General features: G+C 39.5%; 1 protein-coding gene across 1 annotated transcript; it reads left to right on the forward strand.

The window, feature by feature from the left end:
* Window positions 1-2,125: 2,125 nt before the first annotated feature.
* On the forward strand, window positions 2,126-22,368 carry hap1 (huntingtin associated protein 1). The gene is made up of 16 exons (XM_077523730.1): window positions 2,126-2,166; window positions 2,349-2,668; window positions 2,915-3,103; window positions 12,288-12,364; window positions 12,575-12,691; window positions 12,785-12,879; window positions 13,879-13,987; window positions 14,242-14,320; window positions 14,409-14,539; window positions 14,640-14,714; window positions 15,187-15,398; window positions 16,949-17,164; window positions 17,242-17,576; window positions 19,258-19,446; window positions 19,915-20,017; window positions 21,223-22,368. Exons 1-16 carry the CDS (start codon window positions 2,126-2,128, stop codon window positions 21,542-21,544), a joined length of 2,610 nt encoding a protein of 869 aa, XP_077379856.1. The 3' UTR covers window positions 21,545-22,368.
* Window positions 22,369-23,662: the final 1,294 nt, after the last annotated feature.

Raw genomic sequence — 23,662 nt, forward strand, 5'->3', positions numbered from 1 at the left:
ATATACAGTAGTGCTGTACGTGTGAGAAGCAGGCAGACCAACAGGGATAAAGGGAACTAAAGGGCTTGTGCTAGTCATTGTGCTGGCAGCGGGGTGTGGGCTCTGTGTGTGTGTGTTTGGGCATAGGGGTGGTGCAGATTATTTATGATGTGCAATTAGGTGAGTGCTTTGTGCACCAGTGGCTGCGCTCTGCTCAGCCTGGCAGTAGAGCCTAACCCTTTGCCCTCTAAAAGTATTCAATAACGGGATTTAGGTATAGGGTGTCCTGTTGTTTCCGCAAGTGCAGAGAGATCAAGTTATGTCATATTAATAGCACCGTATATACTACCAAGTGTTTATTCTGTGCCAAACTGGAAGAACTTGAATATTACTTAAACTTTTTCCATTGGCAACAGTGCTCTCTGCTGTCAGAAGTTGTAAATACAACACACTCAGTTGAACAACAATAGCTGCTCTGTCTAATCATTTGTACAATGTCCTACGTGGGGATGCATCTACAAAGCACCATTCGGAAATACCAGTGCAATTAAATGAACTCATTTTAATAGTGAACAGGTTTAGATGTTCTCATTTATTGTAGTGTGCTGGAGTTGTGGCTTTTGAATGGATCCAATGGTTTGCGATGTTGGAAAATAATCAAATAGAAACAAAACCCTTCCATAAATCGCTAATTTATTTTAATTATGCCTATTTTAACGTGTGTTTTTTTTTATTTTTTATTTTATTTTAACTGATAATGTGTTACTTTCAACTGTACTTAAAATCCCAAACAAAAATTACTATTACACTTCAGAATAATTGTATTTGGAGCACATAGTGATGAAGCTTGTTCAGTGTACTGTCAATAATTCAGAAGCTTTTATGGAATCACTTAATGTTTGTGTCAAACTATTTGTGTTGTCCTGATACCAGAATTTTGATTTTCCTACCATACCTCCACAGGGTTCCCCCCAGAAAACCTGCTTAGCCTGGTGGTCTGGGTTAGCCTGGGAACAAAATTCTGCCTGGGAAAATAGTTGTCAACTTGGGGGTTGCCATGCGCCGAATCATATTTGTCAACAGGAGTGGGTGGGGTTTGCTGGGGTGACGAAAGACGTGCCCAATCCTATTTGTCGACGGAAGGGAGTGCGCACGCCAGCTGACGACATACTGGCACCTATTCCGAAGAGGAATATATATGGACGAGGGGCCATGATAGTTAACCTGGTGGTAGGGAGGGCAGGTAAAAGGACTGGGGGAACACTGCGGAATAAAATACCATGATACCGTGCTGAAACGTTACCATGGAAAAACTTCACTAAAAGTGCTGAAATAATGGCTGATAGCAGCTTCAAATTCATTTTATTTGTATTAATTAAAATATTACAGTAACAATACTGATTAGAATACTTTTGATGAAATAAAGAATACATTTTAAACACTTTAGAATTGAGACATTGAATTATAGATTGTTAAAAAGTCCACATTGTTGAGGAGCTATTTGTAGTTAACGTTTAATGCATTGATGTAGTTGTTTTTCTGTCTTGAGTTTGGTATCGTCCTACTGTGTTAATGGTTTTGAATGCACCCCATATCTCGAGCGGAACGCGAGTGACAAATGTTTACTTATGATCCACATTTTAACCAAAATGGTTGCATATATTAAAAAACTATAACAAAAATATCCAATGACAAGCATTTTTCTGTTGCATGGAGTGGCAGAGGTACGTGCTAGCCAGGGGTGGTCAGGAGTCACAACTGCCTGCCTGAAAGCCTAAGTTAAAATGCTTGGGCCCATTTTGTTTTTATTTTTTTGAATGCCAGTTCAGACCTGCATGGCACAAGAGATCAGCCCACTTTTGCCTTCGCAACCAATCAATATGTTTCCGGGGTTTAAGCTTGCGATCACTTGATAGTTCGAGACCCAACAGACAGGCTTCCACCTTCTGTGCCACGGCAGGTGCGCCGCGGCCTATCTAGGTCACCTACAGAAAATAGGCTTTAAGTATGTGGAACAAAACAATTGTTAACTGAAGTTTGCAAGTAGCATGTATGTACAAGCTCTTTCTGCACAGTGTGTCCATGGGTGTGGTACAGCTATGCTGAAGAACCTGATCTGTGCAGCTTGAGGCGGTTGTAACTCTATATGAGTGACACAGCCCAGCCCTCCTGCAAACCCAGTGGAAGGTTCTTTTGATTTAAACAAAGGTCTTATTTTGAGTTTGCTGTCGAGTCTTTTGAAAAGTATGATAAATCCTAGATATGACTGCAATCACCAACATGGGAGTTTATGACTGTAAAAATACTTTACAACCACATTTTAATGGTTTTCCACTCTTTCCTTTCCCCCTTTCTTTTACTCCTTTTAGTTGTTGCCTTCTTCCCTCATCCAATCCCAGTGTCCTGTGCTCTCTCTGTGTGAGCCACCAGGGGACAGAGTTGGCCTTTACTTTCCAGCTTCTGTCGAACTGTCATCCCACTCTTTCCCCTATTGCCTTTTCTCCTGCTCCTCTTTCTCCTCCCTCCTGGCTCACACAGGCCCACCTGGACTCCCAGTCAGCCCTCTCCCTCCATGGGGGTTGGGGGGAGGTGCCGGGGTCCCAAGATGTGGACCCCCAACCTGTTGACCTTGGCTCAGCTGTTGACGAAGTGCATCCAACATCTTGCCTTGATGCATCCACTCTAACAGGTAGGTCAAATACAAATTGTTACTTTGTTTAGAAACAATTGATTTGAAAAGTAGCTTCTTTGTAGATAAATACCAATACATACATTTATTTGAATCAAAACATTAAGCAGTTTCAAGTGTTTTAATGTGTAGTTTAGCCTTTGTCTTTTTATGTGTTTTGCTTCCACAAGTCCATATCACTTACATTTGACTGCACTTAAAATGCCCCTCAGTGTTCACACTAACATAGACACTTCTTTTGTTCAGACCTCTGTGCAGACCTGCCAGAGTTGGAGATAGTGAGCCTCCTGTCAGAGGGTCAGCCCAACTACACTCTACGAGCAGACTGTGTGTTCGGCTACGACAATGATGACTGGCTGCACACTCCTCTGCTGCAGCCAGAGGTCGTCCTGGGCCTCACACACCAGCAAATTGAAGAGACCTTCAAATACTTCTGTGAGTATTTTCGCTTGACATACAGTTTGGGGAATTAAGAGGTCTAAAGTTTGTCTGCTGTGCGTGTGAGTGTGGATGGTTGTTCGTCTCTGTGTGCCCTGCGATTGGCTGGCAACCAGTCCAGGGTGTCCCCCGCCTACTGCCTAGAGCCAGCTGAGATAGGCGCCAGCACCCCCCGCGACCCTTGTGAGGAATAAGCGGTCAAGAAAATGGATGGATGGATGGATGGAAGTTTGTCTGCATTTCATAAAACACATGCAGGACTTACTGTCCACGGTGTATGCATGAGGTGTTCTGTAGTTTCTGTTTCTTCAGGGCAGCTTGTTTAACTTGTTGTGACCCCACCTTGTATCTAGTTTGAGACTTAGATTCTTTTAGCGTCATATGCTTTAATATGGTGATTACCATGACCAAAGGGAAGAGATTGACTTACCTCAAAAACAATTTGTCAGTAGTGTCATGTCTCAAAATGTACCCTCATTCTGTCTACGAATCACTAAGTTTTTTTTTCGTGCTTTGTCTGTAAGATTGTGCTTCAATTGATGTCCTCTCTTCCACATATTGCCATTTCAGTGAACCACATAGGTCTGCAATGTCACAAAGCTGATTAACCTTCTGTCATTTGGCTTTCTGAACTGTTTCCACTATAGCAGTGCAGACACAAGAGCCAAGTGACCATGCTGACACCCTCATGGCATGTTTGACATCTATGACATGCGTAGTATTGATTCTCTTATAGAATGATGAAATGTTGTATGCATTATATTATACTGATGGAATTTTCTGGTGTAATTTAGGATATTTTGCAATTATAACTTGGTGTGGCCCAGCCAGTGGCACCAGTGTCATATTACTGAGAAAGGTTTTACTCTAATATGACCATTTCTTTCAGTAATGAGTAATTGAATGCATTGCTTTCCATTATAGTATATTAAAGTTACTTATCCTTGTTGCTGTGTGTTACTATTGTGGCGAGGATGAGTGTCATAAGAAAAGTTAAAGCATTTCAATTTGTTGAATGCTTTGAATGAGCAACCAGCAGAAAGGCACAGTCACTTGGTCTGTAATTTGTCTAGTAACTGGAATGACTGGGAGAGCACGACACCAAACATATAATGTTGCAGTTAGAGTTAAATAAAAATAAATACAGCTGCAACACAAATACAACCAGACAAGAAAGTGGGCAACACAAACATCAAGGAAACAATAACCCTTAACATCATTTACTGTGTAAAGAAAGACTACAATTTGAAAGCATGCACAGATTTTTTTTTCACTCACTCACTCACTCACTCACTCACTCACAAACACACGTGTGAATGAGTGAGTGAAAAAAAAAAAATCTGTGCGTGCTTTCAAATTGCCGCGGTCGTAGTGTCACACAGCCGGCAAATTCGCCCGGCGCCGTTTGCGACACGCCACCCCCCACTCTGCGATTGGCTGGAGGGGTGTAAACACTTTGTCTTTCCACAGAAACGTCCCGCTGTTTACAAAACAAACACAAAATGGCAAAATACAGGCTGGGGGCGGGGGGGTGGGGGGGTTTTAGGGGGGGGGGGGGGGGTTAGGACAAAATCACCACCATAAATGAAGACAAGCCCTGATCTGTAAATTGAGAAGTAGTTTGTTTGTTTGTTTAAATCCTGTATTTAAAAAGTGCCTTTTCCAGAGTGAAACCGGCAGACTGAGCCTTTAAGTTAAGGAGATAGCAGTACTTCACGTATTACTGAAGATCGTTTTATGTTATAGTTAAGTTAGCGACATTTAGTCCGTTTTGTTCCTACCCTGTTATGTGGTACACAAAATTTGGTGCTATGCTAACCTTGCAAGTGCTTGTGTTATTGTGTCTACTTTTAAGTTGTGTATGATAATAAGTACCTTATAGGGGTGTTAAAAAAAATTGATTCGGCAATATATTGCGATACTACAGCACGCAATTCTCGAATCGATTCAATAGGCAGCCGAATCGATTTTTTAACATCCACTTTTGATGAAAAAATATTCAACAAAACATCTAACTTTCACATCTTTAGCATGGAAGAATGTTATATTAATAGAACATTAAGCCTTAATATTTTATTTCAATGCTTTTCTAACATGAAAAAGGTTACAACCTGTTTGTTAAATACAGTGGCTCATAGTTATAACACTGAAGTTTGAGATCAATAAATAATACATTTTCATACAAATCTTACAGTGTACATGTACAAGTTTACTGAATGGTATTTTCTAAATTGAGTAAAAAAAATCGTAACAATCGACTTGTAAATTCACATCGGGATTAATCGGTATCGAATCGAATCGGGACCTATGAATCGTGATACGGATCGAATCGTCAGGTACTAGGCAATTCACACCCCTAGTACCTTATGCATACTGCTTAATGTAAAAACACGATCTTTTTCCTCCCAGTCCAATCATCTGACTAATGACACAGTTGGACCGATTTCCGATTTTAGGATCGGAACGTCCCTAATATTCAAATTACTTTTTCAAAGTGCATGCATCTCACGATAACATACAAAGTTGCTTGACTTAACTATTACTTGGGCTTTCTTGGATCTTGTATTTGTTGGTCTTGCTAAGAGAAAACAATCTTGACATCCGATACTGTTTATACTGAGTGCCACCATCTTGAAACTCTTGATGACCCTTTGTTTGGAGGGATAGGAACTCATGAGCTTATGTGGCTTTGTCCTCATAATGCTAGTTAGGCTGTACTTGAGTGATGCCAAGCCACATGTTCTTATGTGGCGCAGGACAGACTAACCTGCTAACCCTATGTTTGGCTTTTTGTCAGTTGGCATATGGTGTTGTTGATTTTCTGTGTACCCCTCTGTTACAGCTTCAATGCAGCCAACCTTTGGGATGATCGGTGAATTAGATTACCGTATTTCATCAAAATAGACTCCTCTGTTTTCCCCTGTTCTGTTTTGGGAAAACAAAAAAGTGATGGATTCCGTTATTGCATCAGTTCATGTCATTCACACACAAGCTTAACTGCTGGTTGACTACTGAGCCCGGGAGAACTCGGGAACCTGTTCTGCAGTGTTGTGTATTGTGTGCGTCATTTGTTATTTTCGGGGGGGGCTATGTGCCTTCAGATTAGTTGTTTAGTGAACCTCCATCCAGCCTGCATCGTCCCCGCTTTGAATCAATGATGGGGCCTTCTCTCAAACCACCTGTACGTTTTTATCCCTTGACGTTGATAGTTTAGATATTCATGTGAAATTGTGTAATACATAGCTTCAAAAGTTAAAATCCAAAATGATCTACAGGTATTTATGCAGTAGATGGTTAAACTTAATCTCCTATGCTTTCCTCTGAAAATTTTGGAGAAATTGTGATGCGAAAAGATTCTACTGAGTCTTGTGTGATACATTTGACCTGGAGAAGTCACTTTTGTATGTGAAAAATTTATGTGGAGGTTAATATTTCTAAAGCAGCAGTGTCTGGGTTAGCAACTGTCAGGACGAACAGGAGAAATTTATGTCAGGTAGCAGTTGGTTTCAGATGTGTAACAAGAAAACGAAAGACCGGATATGGACGGTCAATGGTTTTACTCATCACCAGTGAATGTCAAGCGGCCAGTACTATAACATTTATTCCAAAGGGATGAAGAAGGGAACCCCAGAAGACGACAAAGAAAAGAAAACCTCAGACATTTAGGTTATATTGATACCAGGCTTGACGGAAGTGGAAGGTGGTTTCAGCAAACTATTTGTACTTAGAAAGAAGACTATGGCAGTTGCATGAGTGTATTTCGCTTTTTTTAAGAGACTGCAGATAGAAATAAGGTTACAGTGAAAGGGGGCGACACTTTTGAGACATATTCATCTTAAACTTCATCTCTCTTGCGTGCATGAAAATTCCTTTTGGTTGTTGCTGTTTAAAATTTCTAATGTACAAAAAGGACATGGGTTGCTGCTGCTTTTATATATTTTTTTGTCTTTAAAATAAAAGTTTCATTGTGTTAGGTGTGTGTATCTGTAAGTTTTTTTTTTAAATTATGATTGTTATAAATTTTTATATAAATAAAGAAAAAGAAATCTCTGCAAAACATTTCCTCCCACCACAGTCAGATGCCATCTGAATGTATTCCCTCTGTATCCATCAGCCCAATGTAAAGTGGGTGTGGCTTTGTCTGCACCAGTCTTGCAGAGCCCTCTCTCTATCATGCTGGCATTACGGCTATGTGGTGAATCAGAGCAGCGATTGACGTGGTTGGAGCCTACCATCTAGTGTTGCAGGGGTGGGTGGGCTTAATACAATTTCATTATCACTGTACTAGCATTCCTATTTTTTTCCCGAATTTTGCAGCATTATAGAAGATGTGACACAAATGTTTTTATAACTGGTTGAGGCCAGTGGGATCGACATGAGCTCTTCTGGCTTGTGAATTAGATCTTGCTTCATCCATGACCCCTCCTCCACTTTCTCCCTTCTCTCCTTGCCCAGCAGTCCAACGTGGCCAGGTGAACGTAGGCAGGAATGACGACAGATGGGCCTTACAGACTGACGGATTATCTATTAGCACCAAGAAGCTCAGAGTCTTTGCCACAAACACACACAGGTGTATACTCCCTCGGAGTCAAGGGGATCTTGTTTTTACCGTACACACGAGCCAACAGCATGATGCTGGGGAAACGGCAAGTGTGCACTGGGGGCCAACAGTAGAGTGTGGAGGATTTAACTGATGGATGACAAGACTGAGGACAGTTTTTCTGTGGTTACCATGGAGGTGTGGAGCTCCTCTGCATCCGAAGAGGAGGAAGAAGAGAGGAGCACTGTCGCTATTGGGCTGGAAGACAAAACATGCCACAACAGCAACAACAACAACAATAACAACAACAATAATAACATCCTTTGCAGGGAGGTGAAGCAAGGTGAGATAAGGCATGATGACGAGCATGATGAAATTGATATTAGGGACTCGTGGAGGAGAAGCTTTAAGATGTTTAGAGCTTGTTCAGTAGATGTAGTTTGTTGGCTCGAATGCTGATGTTGTGTTATCTAAGAGCTTTAATACTTAACTATGTGCGACGTGTACTGCACAGTGCAAGCTGTTGAGTCATGTCTTTGAGGGTCATGCAATGGTTAACAGTTGCAAAAATGATTGATTTCAAGTCTCTTCTGAATACTGCATTGTGGTGCATTCAGTGTGTGAAGGTCATTGCTTTTGAAATATAAAACAATACTATTGTATGTAATTCTAAGATTAATTTGTATTCTTAGTCTTTTGAGATTGTCCTAAGTAGCGTGAAAGCAAATTTCCCCACAAATTAACTTTTTTTTTTAAAGGAATTTCATTGAAATGCAGAGGTGTGTGTGCGTGCGTGTGTGCGTGTGTTACATATACTAGGGTTACATTATCCGCTACCCTAGATTTTAGCTCAGTGATAGTAAATGTCATTCAATGAAACTCATCTATAGTTAGAACCACTTGGATTTTTAATCACATATTATAGCACAGTTGCACTATTATTGTTATCAAAGCTCATCCACTGAACAGACTAAATGTGAGTGGAGCATCTCCTTTATTGTCCTCTATGTGGGTACTTCCCTAAATTGGCATGCTACTGGCGTCAAACCCCAGCACTGCGACACCCTTCCGAAAAACAGTACAATAAAGATACATTTCTGTTGTGTGATTTTGAGATATTCTCATCATGTTCATGTCTTTTTAAAAATCCCTCAACAAATTCAAAAGGCTGTATACTCTCTTCCAGTCTGGCACAACTTCACATTCTAACAACAGTCAACAATAGACAGTGTAACAATGTGAATCTTAAGCATTGAGTTTATCCTTGCCTGTCTGATCCCTGCACGCCAACAGACGTCATAAGTACGGCTAAGTCAGCAATGCTCATCCTTACGAGAACAGTACTGTATTAGGCTATTGGTTTATGTAGCTACCAAGTATTAGCACCATTGAATCCCTAAAACCTTTAGCTGTCATAGCAAATCTCTTATGTTGATCTCGCTGCACTTTCTGTCTGCCAGGTCAAGAGGCAGTAGTGTGTGTGTGTGTGTGTGTGTGTGTGTGTGTGTGTGTTTCATGTTAAATACAAAATATTCACTGATCAACACTGTTCTCCCAATTGTTTATTTATTTATTTATTTTTACTTCTCATTAAAAAACTAAACTTTTTATTGGATTGTTGGATTGTACAGGTTATAAGTCACATAAAGGGTGCAAAATGGTTTAAACTGAATTATGTTGGTCAAATTTTTTAGGATCACAAAAACTTGGCATTCGAACAGGATTTTGTAGATCCACTGCACAGTATAACAGGTTATGAATTGCTATTGAATTGTTCTGGAGCACAATGACATTGGATAGAATGTCTTCACATTTGCAGCACATGATGAGGTAACCGATAACATTGGTTGTATATTGTCTAATGTGCTCTTTTTTAGTAAGCAATGTATGAAACCTGACTTTTCTGCTTAGATAAAGTTAACATTGATCAATGACTATTATTACTGTTTTTGGAAGAAATAAACATTTGTGTCTTGCGCTGTATATTTTAATTTAAATATGGCCACACTAACTTTTTTTTTTTTTTTTGCCCCTTTTTGCTATCTCGTCCTGTTTGAAACCCCCGGTCTAGTGAATGAGACCTGGGCCATGGAAACTTTATCCAAATGGAATTAGGCTTGAGATATCAAAATATTTTTTGATACCAAGCATGAAGCTTTGTAGAAATATTTACCAGGTGTGGTTCTAGCTTTGACTATTGTTTATATATACAGTGTGTAAAAGTACATGTTCCTCTGTCCACAATTAGAGTACCTAAAAATTTAGTGAAACTAATCTTCTCCTCTTTGACCTCCTGCTCCTGAGGAAGTCCAGTCAGCCAAATTGTTACATAGTGACTACATCTATTGCCAAGTCTTTTAAAACTTCCTGCTGTTAGTTTACTTCTAAAACATTATGGCCGTGCTTTTGTTGTCCTATGTACAATGTGTTCATGCCATTGCTGTCTGTATGTTGGAAGCTGTTGTATGCTGCAGTAATAAGACTCAGTGTGAATCTAGGTCACTTGTCTACTATTATTTATGGGCAGCAATTGATTATAGTGCCCCTTGATTCAAAAGCCTTTAGATGTTCTCCATTAGCCTTATTAGATATAGTGACATCTACTCTAGCAAAGTGTTTGGTAGCTGAATCCAAGGAGCCCAATCTAATTACTGTGTTGCATGACAAATCACTGTTAAGATTAAAATGTCACGCCTCATTCTGGTTATTCAGACTTATTGTATGTGCTTGTCCAGTCAAATTCTGTACTCAACAACGGGAGATTGATATTCAAATGGACTAAAGTATTATTTTTTAAAACAGTTATTGTTTCATTTAATTTACTGGATTTGATGACATTCAAATTCCTCATGCTGCTCTTGTGCTTTGCATATTACAAAGGGTTACAACGTTGCCGTTGTTTAATAATGTAATTGTTCTTTTAAATGGGACATATTATGGAAAATGTACTTTTTTAGTGTTTGTAGTGGTGAGTACAAATTAGCGTTTAGCTAACAGTGTTACCATTAGTAATGTGATAATGATCGGCTAAGTTGTTGACACGGGGATGGGTTGTATTTGCGTTTGGTGATGTCATGCAGCACACTGCTACATTAATTAAGTGTAGTTTGGCCATTTGGTGATGAAATGATGCCTGTGGTGATGTGCAAATCCACCACAGTTTGACCGAGTGTTGACCGGTGGACAGATTAACGTTCCAACATTGCTTCGTACCGTTTACCGAAACATAAATAAATAAAATAATAATAATAATAATAATAATAATAATAATAATTAATCAATAATAATGATAATGATAATAATAATAATAATAATAATAATAACAATTTTGGGCACCTGTGCGGCAAACCTAACACTGGATGATAGTCTAATAAAATTGTTATGCATGACTTGGTCATGGATCTGAACAGACAATACTGTACTAGTCTCCAAGTAAAAATAATCCAAAAGCCAGCCTCTCTTAACCCCTCTGTGCTGTACATGTCCTGTGTCCAATTTATTCTTGGCAGACTCCACCAGTGAGCTATATCAGTATCCAGGCGAACCAGGTCTTTAGAGGTGTCTTATCTCGGCTAAAAAGGATCAAGCTAAGAGGATCACTATCTGATTGACCACATGGAGTTGTTATGGTCTGTTGAAAGTGGCTCCACTTTAATGAATCGGTTAATTTTTGTTGTTTATTTAGAAGTGAAGTTCATTTCAAAATATGTAAGTGTATATATTTATTTTTTACACACCAACTCAGGCTGGTCAATATTTTGGCAGACTGACTGAAACAAATGAGCACAATATTAAAGCTACAACTAACTCACCATTAAGTTGAACACAGTTATTTAAATAAGTGGGAGCCTTGCTTTTGTTTATCTTCAACGAGCCAATCCTATCTTGGGGTAATGAGAGGTGATGGTACCAGAGTGTGTTACTTGTGCCTCTAGTCTACCCTGTAATTTTGTTTTTGTTTCTGTCATTACAGAAAATCGTACTTTAGAAAGATAAGATGCTGGAAATGGAAGCATTGTATTCATTGCTTTTTTTTGAGGCACTTTTGAAAACTTAATTGCTATGTTTGAATCACATACTACGCAGAACGGGTTTGAATAAAAATCACTTGTAGGAATAAACCTGTATTTTAAGTCGATCTGCCGATATTGTATCTTAATGCAGGTTTCTTTTCATTGGAAGTTGTTGGTTTTTCATTTTCTGCCTGGTCAGTTGGCCTTATCTCCTTTCCGAAAAAGCTCCACATTTGTGTGTGTTTTTTTATTTTATTTTATTTATTTTTGTTAACTCATTTTGGCCAGCTTGTGGGCTTACCTTTTTATTACTTTATCACATGACGAGATGAGCAGTTTGACGTGTACAAAGGCATAGCCATATGCAACTGATTTTCAAAATAAAACTTATTTCAGACTGATGATTAATAACTTCTTTTGTTCAGTCTCTGTTGTTGTCAGTCCATAGCCTGGTTGTTTGGGACCACTGATGTACATGACATTACGGCAATTGGGAAGGTGTTTTATTGCCGGATGCTGGTTCACATCTCCTTGTATGAAAAACGTGTGAAGATAAAGAGGTACTACTGGGTATGGATCACATTCTCCATTAATGAACTCTCTTTGCCACCCTCCCTCCCTCTCTCAGTGCTGTGCTCAGACAGAGTTGGCCAGGTTACCAAGACATATCATGACATTAAGGCAGTCACACACCTGCTGGAGGAGGTAAGACACACAAGACGCACGCACCCACACACCCACACACACGCATTCACAACAGGATAAGCAGGACTTTAAAGGAGATTAAACTCCTACCACTTTTAGCATACAGTACTTCTTCCTGTGAATAAATGCGCAAATGACATTTGGGTCAAGAAAGAGCATCTCCCTTGGTGTGCTATATTCACATTTTGTATGGATGCAATGTTTTTCCAGAAAGAGCGTGATCTTGAGTTAGCAGCACGGATTGGTCAGTCGCTCCTAAAACAAAACCAAGAACTGACAACCCGAAATGGAATACTGGATGAACAGCTAGAGAGTGCAAAGGAGGAGGTACAACCAAGCCCAATATGTGTCTGTTAAATCACATTTCAGATTTGATTCTTTTACTAAGACAAACTCAAGTTATTGTGGCCCATTTCCCAGATTGCTCAACTGCGTCATGAGCTTTCAATGCGAGATGACCTCCTTCAGTTCTACGCAAGCACAGAGGAGACAGAGAATGCTGAGTCACACTCACCGTGAGTACAATGTACACACAGAGAGATGCTTGACAAAAAGCATTGTTCAAGAAATTCCTTTGCTGCATAACCATCATCATGAAAACATGATCTTTTGGTAGAACAGTGATTATTCTGCAGCGTTTTAGCATCCACACAAAAACCTATGGACGCTAAACTGGTGATTTTTGGTCAATGCAAGCTTTTTTTTCAATGTTTGTATCATAAGATGTTTATATTTTATGCCATTATCTCACAAAACAAATTGAACGATAATTAAACTATACTCCTTGACTTTTAATTTAAAATCAAGTTATGCATCATTTTTTGGTGTAGATGCAAAAATACAATATGATGAGGCAGTCATGCTTTGACGGAAATCATGACTACAATGTGGCCTGCAACAAAAAGTTTAACATCTCTGTACGCAGGATAAACTGATTCATTGAGGTTTAATTATTACGGTTTAGAAACTAACACGATCTGATAAATGGGGCTTAAACCAATTTAAGTTACTTCCTCTAATGCTAACTATCAATCTCTGTGTAAGGATGTGATTGGCAGTGGTGTCAAAAGTAGCACAAGCGTCTAACGTGAGAAGTATAGACACAGATCCTTTGCTCGGATGTAATTAAGAGAGTGTTACCTCTCACTAAGGCTGGAATTGCATTTTAGGTCACAGTTCTGATTGTTGTTTACAGTCGACTACTGCATTCTCGTTGTTGGGCACCTTCAGATTTGCATATTTGCGGATCCCCCGCCCCCTCAAATTTTTTTCAATATTTTTTCCAATATTTTATTTTATTTTATTATTTTATTTTTTTTATTGATTTTTTTTAAATTTATACCTAATTAATCGTGTTGGGAATTAAAAAAATGTTTTAAATATTTTGTTGCCTCACTTGATATAAATGAGGAACCACGTTTTACTTATTCATTGATCAACACACATTCATGTTTAAGCTGTATATAACAACTACTGAATGTATTTCTCATGTGATAACATTTTCTTCTTTGTAGAATAAAAAGGAATGAATCAAGCAGTTCTCTCAGCAACTTTGTCCACTATGACTTCATGCAGCAGAAAATGAAATGTTTAGAGGAAGAGAACCGCAAACTTCGACTGGAGGTAACCATATTTCAGTATGCACTATAAAGTATGAATTAATGAGACATTTTCCTTCCATTCATTTGTTCCCTGGTAACAATAATTCAATTGCAGATTCTTTTTAAAAATATTGTTTGAAAAAGAATGTGACACTGCCAATGGTACATTTTTTGTTAGCTCTTTTCCAAAAATGTTGTCCATAACTAAATGTACTGTAATGTATTTATTGAGAACAAATTGAGTGTAAATCATGAGACCCAACATTGTTTGCGCAGGCCAGTGAGCTCTGCGCAGAGACAACCAACTATGAGGAACAAGAGCAGGAGCTGATGATGGTGTGTGTGGAGGAATTGTGTAAGTCATCTCACTGGAATTGCAATATGTAATTGCATAAAACCCCATTTTATTCAAGGGCAGTAATGGCACCTGTGCATTTTTTAAGCCTCTGTCAACAAGCAAGTAGTCGACCTATCAGAAGAGCTAGCGCGCAAAGTAGAAGACTCCTTTCGGCAACAAGAGGAAATCAGCACACTTCTTGCCCAGATTGTTGACCTGCAGGCTCGCTGCAAACGTGTGAGTAAAAAATTTTGAAACTCACTACAATATTTAAACTAAAACAGAGATCATGAATGACAACAATTTCCCTGCTTCCATATTCTTTTGGTCCCTGTAGCTTACGAATGAGAACGAGGAGCTGAATCAACATCTGATTGCCTCCCGTGAGAATAACCTGGAACTGCACTCTGAGGCAAGATATCCAAACTCACTTAAAGACATTGAATCTGGCTTTTTGTATTATCATAGTTGAGAAAAACTTAAAGGAAAACTTGGCTCATTTAGCCACTTTCAGCAGTAAGAATAATGAATTTGATAACCTCATTATTTTTTATGTACAATTGATACCTTTAAAAACACATTTTGTCGCTTACTGTTGATTGAAAATGACGTCACAGGTGCTCAGAGCTCAGGTAACGACCAATAACAACTCACCTGTATTAAGGGTTTGGTCACATGACTCTAGCAAGCTCAGTCATGATTGGTCGCATGGGTGATCATTTTCAGTCGACAGCAAAACTGCAAAATGTGTTTTTAAAAGTATTAATTGTACATGGACAATAATGAAGGTATCAAATTAAATATAGACAAAATATTAACTTGTTGAAAATGGCGAAATATGTCAAGTTATCCCTTTTAACATTTTTGTTGCCTGCCGTCTGCAGCTCAAGGACCTGCGGGACAAGTACTCCCAGTGTGAGGACATGCTCCACGAGGCTCGAGAAGACATAAAAAATCTGCGAAATAAGAGCCTGCCCAACAGCACGGTGCAGCGCTACACTGCTCTGGCCACTGTCCTCCCCATGGACAGCCTGGCAGCGGAGATAGAGGGCACCTTCCGTAAAGGCTTGGACACGCCTGCATCGTCAGAATACAAGTAAGTGTAGCATGTGATCATCACTGAAGTCGTTGGTGTGTGGATGCACACCCCAGGATCTGTTAACACTACTTAATTTAATACATAAATGCAAGTTAAACAAAGCATTGTAATTAATTGATTTAGATAAACTTTCTACAAACACAATTCCAATGAAGTTGGGACATTGTGTTTAGCATAAATAAAAACAGAATACAATGATTTGCAAATCTTGTTCTGCCTATATTTAATAACATGCACTACAAATACAAGATATTTAAAGTTCAAGCTTATCAACTTTATTGTTCTTGGCTACTAATTATTAACTTAGAATTTTATAGTTTCAACATATTCCAAAAAAGCTATGTCAGGTGGTAAATAATACTGAGAAAGTTGAGGAATGCTCATCAAACACCGGTTTGGAATATCTCACAGGTGAACAGGCTAATTGGGAACAGATGGGTGTCATGATTGAGTATAAAAGGATTTTACTTGAATTGCTCAGGCATTCACAAGCAAATATGGGGCGAAGTTCACCTCTTTATGATCAAGGACGTGCGAAAATTGTTGAACATCTTAAGGACAATGTTCCTCAATGTACAATTGCAAGAAATTTAGGGATTCAATCATCCATAATATTATCAAAAACTTCAGAGAATATGGAGAAATCACTGCATGTAAGCGGCAAGGCCAAAAACCAACATTGAGTGCTCAGTAGTGGGTGACATGGGAGTGGATTTTCACTCCCGTCCCATTCCAGTCCCACAGCAAAAATCTCATCCCGTCCCAGTACCTGACAATAGTTAAAAAACAAAACAAAAATACAATCCCATCCCACTCGTGTTGAAAACGACTCCCATCCCATCCCGTTCCAATTCAGAATTACTCCCACTCCCGTACCACTCCCATTATGGAGGTCAACTGAATCATTAAAAAACAAAAAAACAAAAACCTGTCTGAAAAGAAAAATTCATATGGCTGTGCAACTGTGTATAAGACCAAGGTTTTTGTTTTGTTTTTTTCCCCCGAATGGATATTGAATTAATCCTGCTCCCGTGAAGTTTTTATCCTGTCCCGTCGCAATTCCATGATTAAAGGTAAAGTTCACTCCAATCCCGGAACCCGCGGGATTCTGAAAAAATGTCAGCCTCTAGTGCACATTAGTGCGCATCAAAAATCGACATCAGTTTGGCAAGGATATCACCAGATGGGCTCAGGAACCCTTCAGAAAACCAATGTCAGTAAATGCAGTTTAAGTGCAACAAAAAAAAAAAAAAGCAAAGCAAAAGCCATTTATCAACAACACCAAGAAACGATGGACTGATGCAAAGTGGGAGTGTATTCTGTGGTCTGACGAGTCCACATTTCAAATGGTTTCAATAATAATACTGATCAAAGGACAATCAAAGACGCTTTACAATGGATACATTATCCATGCACCCACATTCACACTCTGATGGCAGTGAACTACATATCGTAGCCACAGCTGCCCTGGGGCAGACTGATGGAAGACTATTGGTGGATTTTATTTTATTTTTTTGTACTCATCCTGTTTGTTTTCTTTTTTGCAGAACCCACCCGAGGCGTGTGTTTGAAACCGTGCGCGTGGTCAACAGGTCAGTGAGGCTGCGATCTCTATGCCACTCTCCGGGGTTTCCAGGCTCTAGCTCGGTGTCCGTGCGCTCCAGCTGTACCAGCACCCCCCGGACCAGTTACTACGACTCTGACAATGTCAGTCTTACTCTGGAGGACAAGCCCAGTGGCAGTCTGGCCCAGAAAGAAGATAGGTGAGTCCATGAACCTGAACACATAGGTGTTTGTTACCACTAGAGACGGTTTTAACATTGTCACGTTTTCTCTGAAGCATCGGCGGGCCAAAGCGTTTGGGCCAGCCAGGCACTCCGGGAGGCCAGGATCTTGAAGCTGCCTTGCGCAGCTTGTCAGCCCGCCAGCAGAACCATTTTTCTGAGCGGCCTTTCTTCGATGTGGAGCGTGAGAGGAAACTGCGTGCCTTGGCAGCAAACAGCGAAGAGGATGAGGGCTCCAGTGGCTTCTTGACACCAAATGACAGCCTTGCTTCCAGTCCGGCGGCGTCAACCGGCACCAACTACTCCAATGGAAGCTCTCGTCACTCATGTGACTCCTCAGGATCCAGGTCATACCTGCCCGACCGCCTGCAGATTGTCAAACCTCTGGAAGGTAGCGTCTTGATTCATCCTGTTAAGCGTATATACATTCAAACAGGTGTGTGTTGTCAGTAACTTCACACCAAGATGTTAAGCGTTCTTGGCGTGACTGTCTAAGACCAATTATCTCACACTTAAAACTCTCTAAACCTGACATTGTTCTCATATCAAAGGGCTTTCAAGGTCTCCCAACGTTAATGTTTTAATGAACAATAATGATTTGACAGCATTATTGTTGGTGTTATTAGCGCTTAAAGAACAAAGTAAAATACTTTCTCTACAACCCCAAATTAGAATGTAAAGTAATGGTTTATCACTATAGACTTTTTTTTTTTTTTTTTTTTTTTTTTTTTTTTTAATATTGCTGTCATTTTTAATTCTGAATGCAATGACCACCCTCCTTGCATTCACGAATTCAACAATTTGCCTTTTGCAGTGGAATTTATCCTCAGCTTTTTTCTGAAAACCTATTCACGGCTCTCAGTGTGTTTTTGTGCTCTTTCTTTAATATCATAAGAGAAGGTGCCAATGCGCTAATAGGAAATAAGTCACTGTGTCAAGGACATAGTGCAAAATTACAATGTACTGTTTATGGTACTGCCACATAAATTGTCCACCATACGATAATAAACCTCTATTTTTAATGTTATTATTTTAATATGTGGGCGACACTCATGTAGCATCCAAGACGGTTACAAAGCAACGGTCACCTTTTTATCATGTCATCCTTGTGCCTTACTTAGTCCATAGGTAGGACTAAGCACTCATGTACAGTCCAACTGTGACATGGATATAACAGTTGGATTAAACCTGATTTGATTGGTCATACCTGGATAATTAGTTTTTATTATCCATATTATCCATTTTTATTATATAATTAGTTTTTATTTTGTTTTGACTTTTGTTTTTGAAATTTAGCTAGTTTTAGTGTTTTTTTTTAAATTAATTTTTATTATAATTGTTGGAAAATGTTTACTTTTTATTAGTTTTAGTATTAGTTGTAGTTTTTATTAGTTTTCGTCTTATTTTAGTTTTTTTATGGTGTATTTGTTGAGTGTAAGACAACAAAAAGGCACTATGTATTGTGTAATAAAGTAAATTAAACTAGAATTCTCATGCCCTTCCTTCTTCTCTACTGACGTCCATCAGTACCAAAATAAATACTTTTCAAATGAACCTCAAAAGTTCATGACTGATACTACTGGCAAAGATGAAAATGAATGTCATTTTCACTACAAATATAGTTAGTTTAGTTACTTTTATAAATTCAAAAAGTACCAGTAGTTTATTTTTCATCTATTTTTAAAACATTTTTGTTTTTATTTCATTAACGAAAAGGTTTTTCCAATTTTAATTTTAGCAATTTACTTCATTTTCATGAACTATTGGGTGCCAGGATTACGTGATGACTGCAATGTTATGCTGGTCACTTGTGAGCTGAGTTCAATAAACGCCGTCTGTGCAGTTTGCATGCGCTCCAAGAGACTACAGTTGTGCTGATAAGTTTACATAAGCAGGCAGAATTTGTAGAAAATTGGCACTTTTTTGGGCCATATGACTGACCATGCCAAAAACATCTCTTTTATTTCGGAATAGTTGTCAATTATAGCTAGTTAATATCACATATGAAAGCACTTAAATGGTTGCCATCAAATGTATTTTCAAGCACAGTTGCCTCTGATTCTTATCGTCAGGGTCAGTGACTCTGCACCAGTGGCAACAGTTGGCCAAACCAAACCTGGGGGGGATCCTTCACCCTCGTCCCGGAGTGCTGACCAAGGACTTCAGGGAGCTTGAAGTGGACATACAGCATGTGTACAGTCTGAACGACCTGGAGGAGGATGAACCTGACTTGTCCCTGCTCTCTGGCGCTCACAGCATGGGTAGGACGCCTGCAAAGGAATTATTACGTACACATGCAAAATATATTCACATCCCATGTATAGTGAACACCTACTATATCATGTTTTATCTTCTGCGCATCGTGTTTTCAAGGGTCATTACAGAACAGATTATAAAATTGTAGCGTCAAATCCCAACACAAATTGTACATTTGTGCTATGTCAAGAACCACACTCTTCCGCACATTGAGACCAACTGAATTTAATTGTATTTAGTTTAAATGAAGTATCAGAATTAAGTTGACTAAATTGTAGACTTTATACATTCAATGAACACTTGGTTAGGTACACTTGTAGAAACTATTGTATATAGTGCACCATTTCAAACTACGTACAAGTACTTTTTTTTTTTTTCCCCTTTTTTTGACGGATGGATGTCATCAGTAGAGTATTTGTGGTTGTAATGTTGCAGCAGTGAGAAGTTGAATGTGATGTTTTCCTTCCCCAAAGCCGCCGTGTCTCCATCGGGTCCCAACCACCTTCAGACCATTCCCACCATCACCAACTGCCAAGACCCTCAACCATCCCTCCTCACTCACTCCTTCCCCTTTAGGTAAGAACTCTCATAGTAGTCTTGCAACTTTTCTTGCTTCCTCCTTTGTTGTAAGCATCCCCACCAGTTTGTTTCAGAGCTCACAATTATTATTATTATTTTTTTCCAGGCAAAATATGTCTTTTAAATGAAATACATGATCTTACATGAGGCGAGCGTCAAACTGTTCCCTGCTGACGTGTTTAGCATGTGGCAGGTTGCACACTGGACAGGTCACATACACTGTATTTTGTAGTTTTGAATTTGCGACAAATCCGAGATGGACCAGCATGCCCTTTGACCTTAAAGGTTCTGTCTACAACTTAACCAGCAAAATTGTTTTGCAATGCTCTAAGTCACTGAGACCTCTTTTGCTCACTTGACCAATTTTTCCTTCCCTAGTGGCAGCAAACGTCTGTCCAGGATTTTTCTCCAACTCTAGAAGGAGCAAAGTAAGAGCTTGTGGGTCCAGTATTACCTGAGTCCTCACTTTATGTTTCAATTACTAACAAAATTGGCACTAAACCGTGTCTGCCTGCTATCTCATGTTATCAAAGGTTTAACGTCACAAATGAACCATTAACTCATTCAGCCACGAATGGAAAGGTGTTTTGATCATTTAACTGTACTTGATATCCAGTACGAGTACACCATGGGCATGTACTAACACACTGTTTGTCCTCACTATTAATTCAATTCAGCACACTAGTAGAACAGCCATGTCTGCACACTAGTCAGACAACTTTGGCATACTGGTAGGACAACTGCATGTAACCAGTGAAGCAAACTGCGTACTAATTGACATATGTGAGCTAGTGGTACTTCTAGTAGATATTTATAATGTCACAAGTACAACTAGTAGCAGGACAAAACATAGAGTACTGTAGTACGTGCATTTCCTGGATATCAAGGATATGGAATAGATGCTGATTCGGCTTTCCATATTTATGTGCCATTTTGTTTTGTGGCACATTTGCTGCTCAACTTCACGTCTGTTGCTGAGAGCTTGTTGAGCTGTTCCATCCGCTCAAACTTGTTTGTGTGCCTCGCTTGTTGAATAATTTTCAACAGCGCTTTCATAACAGTAAACCACAAGATTGTGTTGCATCAGCGGTGCCTCATTAACCTGTTTTTTTTTTTTTTTTTTTTTGTACATTTTACCACAACTGCTACCCAACTTAATGAAAGTGATTGCACCATTTAATACTCATTTAATTTTTTTGCAGCCATCACACTATCAGCCTGTCATTATGTCCGAACTGTGAGCACGTGAGTGCTTCAGCTGTATCCGGGCGGCAGCACCTTGGCCTCACAGTCTCCCCCAGCCCAAATGTAAACCGACCAGCACCCGGACTCCTGCAGCTCCTCGAAGAACGAGGTATCTCCGCCTGCTCATCTCCCCGCCAACACGTACACCGCATCCACAGCGCAGAGCCTTGGCTCTGCAGCGCCGTCGAGACGGGAGGGGGCTCGTGCTTGGGCACGGGTGGGACTGGGGTAGCGTGTCGTGATGGCAACATGGAAGGAATCTGTGGAATGTCCACTTAATGTGTTGCCCACCATCTTACACCGCTGTCTTCTTTTCTGTTGTCATGACAACATGCATTCATCTCAGGACAATCACCCAATCTCATGCTGCCTAATTGCGGCCATCGCTTCCTTTTACAAATAAGAAACATTAGGAAATATGAAATCTTTTTTTATACTGTATGTTGTAGAGGTTATTTACTCTTTCAGGTTAAAAAAGAAAACCCTTGTTGCAGTGATGTTGTAGTTGATGTAAAATTCATGCAGTAATTTATGACTTTCTCACTGATGAACTTTCAAATTGCACTGAAACACATTCTGGTCTTCCTATGTATTACCTGCTGTATTGAGAAAACACATTGTACATAACATGATCTTGTATTATTAAACTGACGGATGCACTGAGAGGATGAAAAAATGACTGCACTATATAATGTCATTGTTATTCACCGTTAGCTGTTTTCGCATTGCAAATGTCTGGGCATCAAAACCCTCAAATGCTCATTTCAAATCAAGTCAGTGAATGTCATTTAAGAAAACAATCAGATAGGGAGTTTCATTCTACTAGGTTTAAAAAAACGAGCATGTTAAATGGTGTTGTACATGATTTTGAAAGCCATATACAAGCATTAAAAGTAGAGGAATTGACAGTCTACTGTAGCAAAAAGGGCATAGGATACTGTAGTTTAAAAGGGAATTAAAAGAACAGGTTATGGTCGCTTGTGCTTAAGTTAACCAAAACACTGTTGTTAACTTTTAATGTGCTATGTCTGTATTTGCATCCTCTAATATTTCAGTGTGTGTATGTACCATCCCACCTGTGAATAAAATGTCTTTCCATATCAGTTTGTTTGCAAAAAAACTTTATTCATGAAGTTGCAGGAGTAGTGAATCAACAGCAGCTCTAAGCAAACGCATCGTGTGAACACTGAAGCAGTCGCCGCCTCCCCTCTTTCATTCTGCGTCTCGGCGTCCGAAATCCACCCAGCCCTGATAGTCACGGCCCATCATGCAGTCGGAGTTCACCATCTCTGCGAACACACAGCGAAGTGTTGAGTACAGGTACACACACATGCGAGCAACCTCTTGGATATCTGCCCTCGCATCGAACCATTTTTTTTCACACCCCAAACCCACAACATACCTGAGATTGCTTGCATGATTTGTTTGGTCATAATCACACGCTCATCCTCCGACAGGTGTGCCCGTCTCACCGTGCGTGGAGCCAGCGGCTCCTGTTTGCCCGCAGAGCTTCTTGCTGCCTCCATACCGGGTTGGGGTTGCTCGAATGTTTTGCTCCCGGTTGCAGTAACTGCAGCAAATGTGAGCAAAACGAAGACCAGTGCAAATGCTGTCATCCTGTTGCCTGGCATGACAACAGTGCAAACTTTTATCCGTTGGCTATTCACATCTCCCCTTTTATAACGCCGGTGAAACATTTCAGCCGGAAAATGGACACATATCAATAAGTGTGCATGGGAGAGTTTTTGATTGATTGGGTCATGAAGATAGAATAATACGTCAAGGAAATGATACATTGCGACATCCACAAAGCCATTATTATGCTTGTCAATCTATGGGAAAGCTTTTTGCACTGCAATTACAGTAAAACAAGTCAATTTAATTGCACTAGCAATCCAATAGTTCCTTAGTGCATTTCAACCAAAACACAGGCTGTGATGTAGGCGGACAGTTCTTACAATCACTCATCGCTAGATGATTGACGACGAGGGTAAACACTTTTTTTCTTCTTCTTAAAACGTTTACACATGATTGACGCAATAGCAGCCAGCCTAGGAAATGCAATACGATGTTCGTGACTCATCTTGGCCTTTATTTTGATCATGTCTGGGCTGCTCCAAATAAATGTCTGCAACATTCTAATTGGAAATAAGGTATTGTTATGGTGTAAATGGTCCCCAATATCAATTTATTACAAATTCAAAGGCTTTTGCAAATTCTAGGAAAACAAATATAGTGAGCTGGATCATAAATCAGAGATTAATGCACGCTCACAAAATGTAAATGATGTGAAACAGCAGATAGCACTCTTTCTAATCAACAAAAGAGAAAATGAAGTCAATCGTGTTTGAGCCAGTGAATGTACCATGTGAACTTGATCAAATTAAATAATTACAA

Source organism: Festucalex cinctus, chromosome 6 (assembly GCF_051991245.1).
Source record: "Festucalex cinctus isolate MCC-2025b chromosome 6, RoL_Fcin_1.0, whole genome shotgun sequence".
Classification (NCBI taxonomy): domain Eukaryota; kingdom Metazoa; phylum Chordata; class Actinopteri; order Syngnathiformes; family Syngnathidae; genus Festucalex; species Festucalex cinctus.

Bases quoted from the DNA above. Each gene is read 5' to 3' on its own strand.
- hap1 (XM_077523730.1), top strand. From the start codon at position 2,126: ATGAGTGACACAGCCCAGCCCTCCTGCAAACCCAGTGGAAG. The intron at 2,167-2,348 runs GTTCTTTTGATT...TACTCCTTTTAG, and splicing joins TCCTGCAAACCCAGTGGAAG to TTGTTGCCTTCTTCCCTCAT. The intron at 14,540-14,639 runs GTGAGTAAAAAA...TGGTCCCTGTAG, and splicing joins TGCAGGCTCGCTGCAAACGT to CTTACGAATGAGAACGAGGA.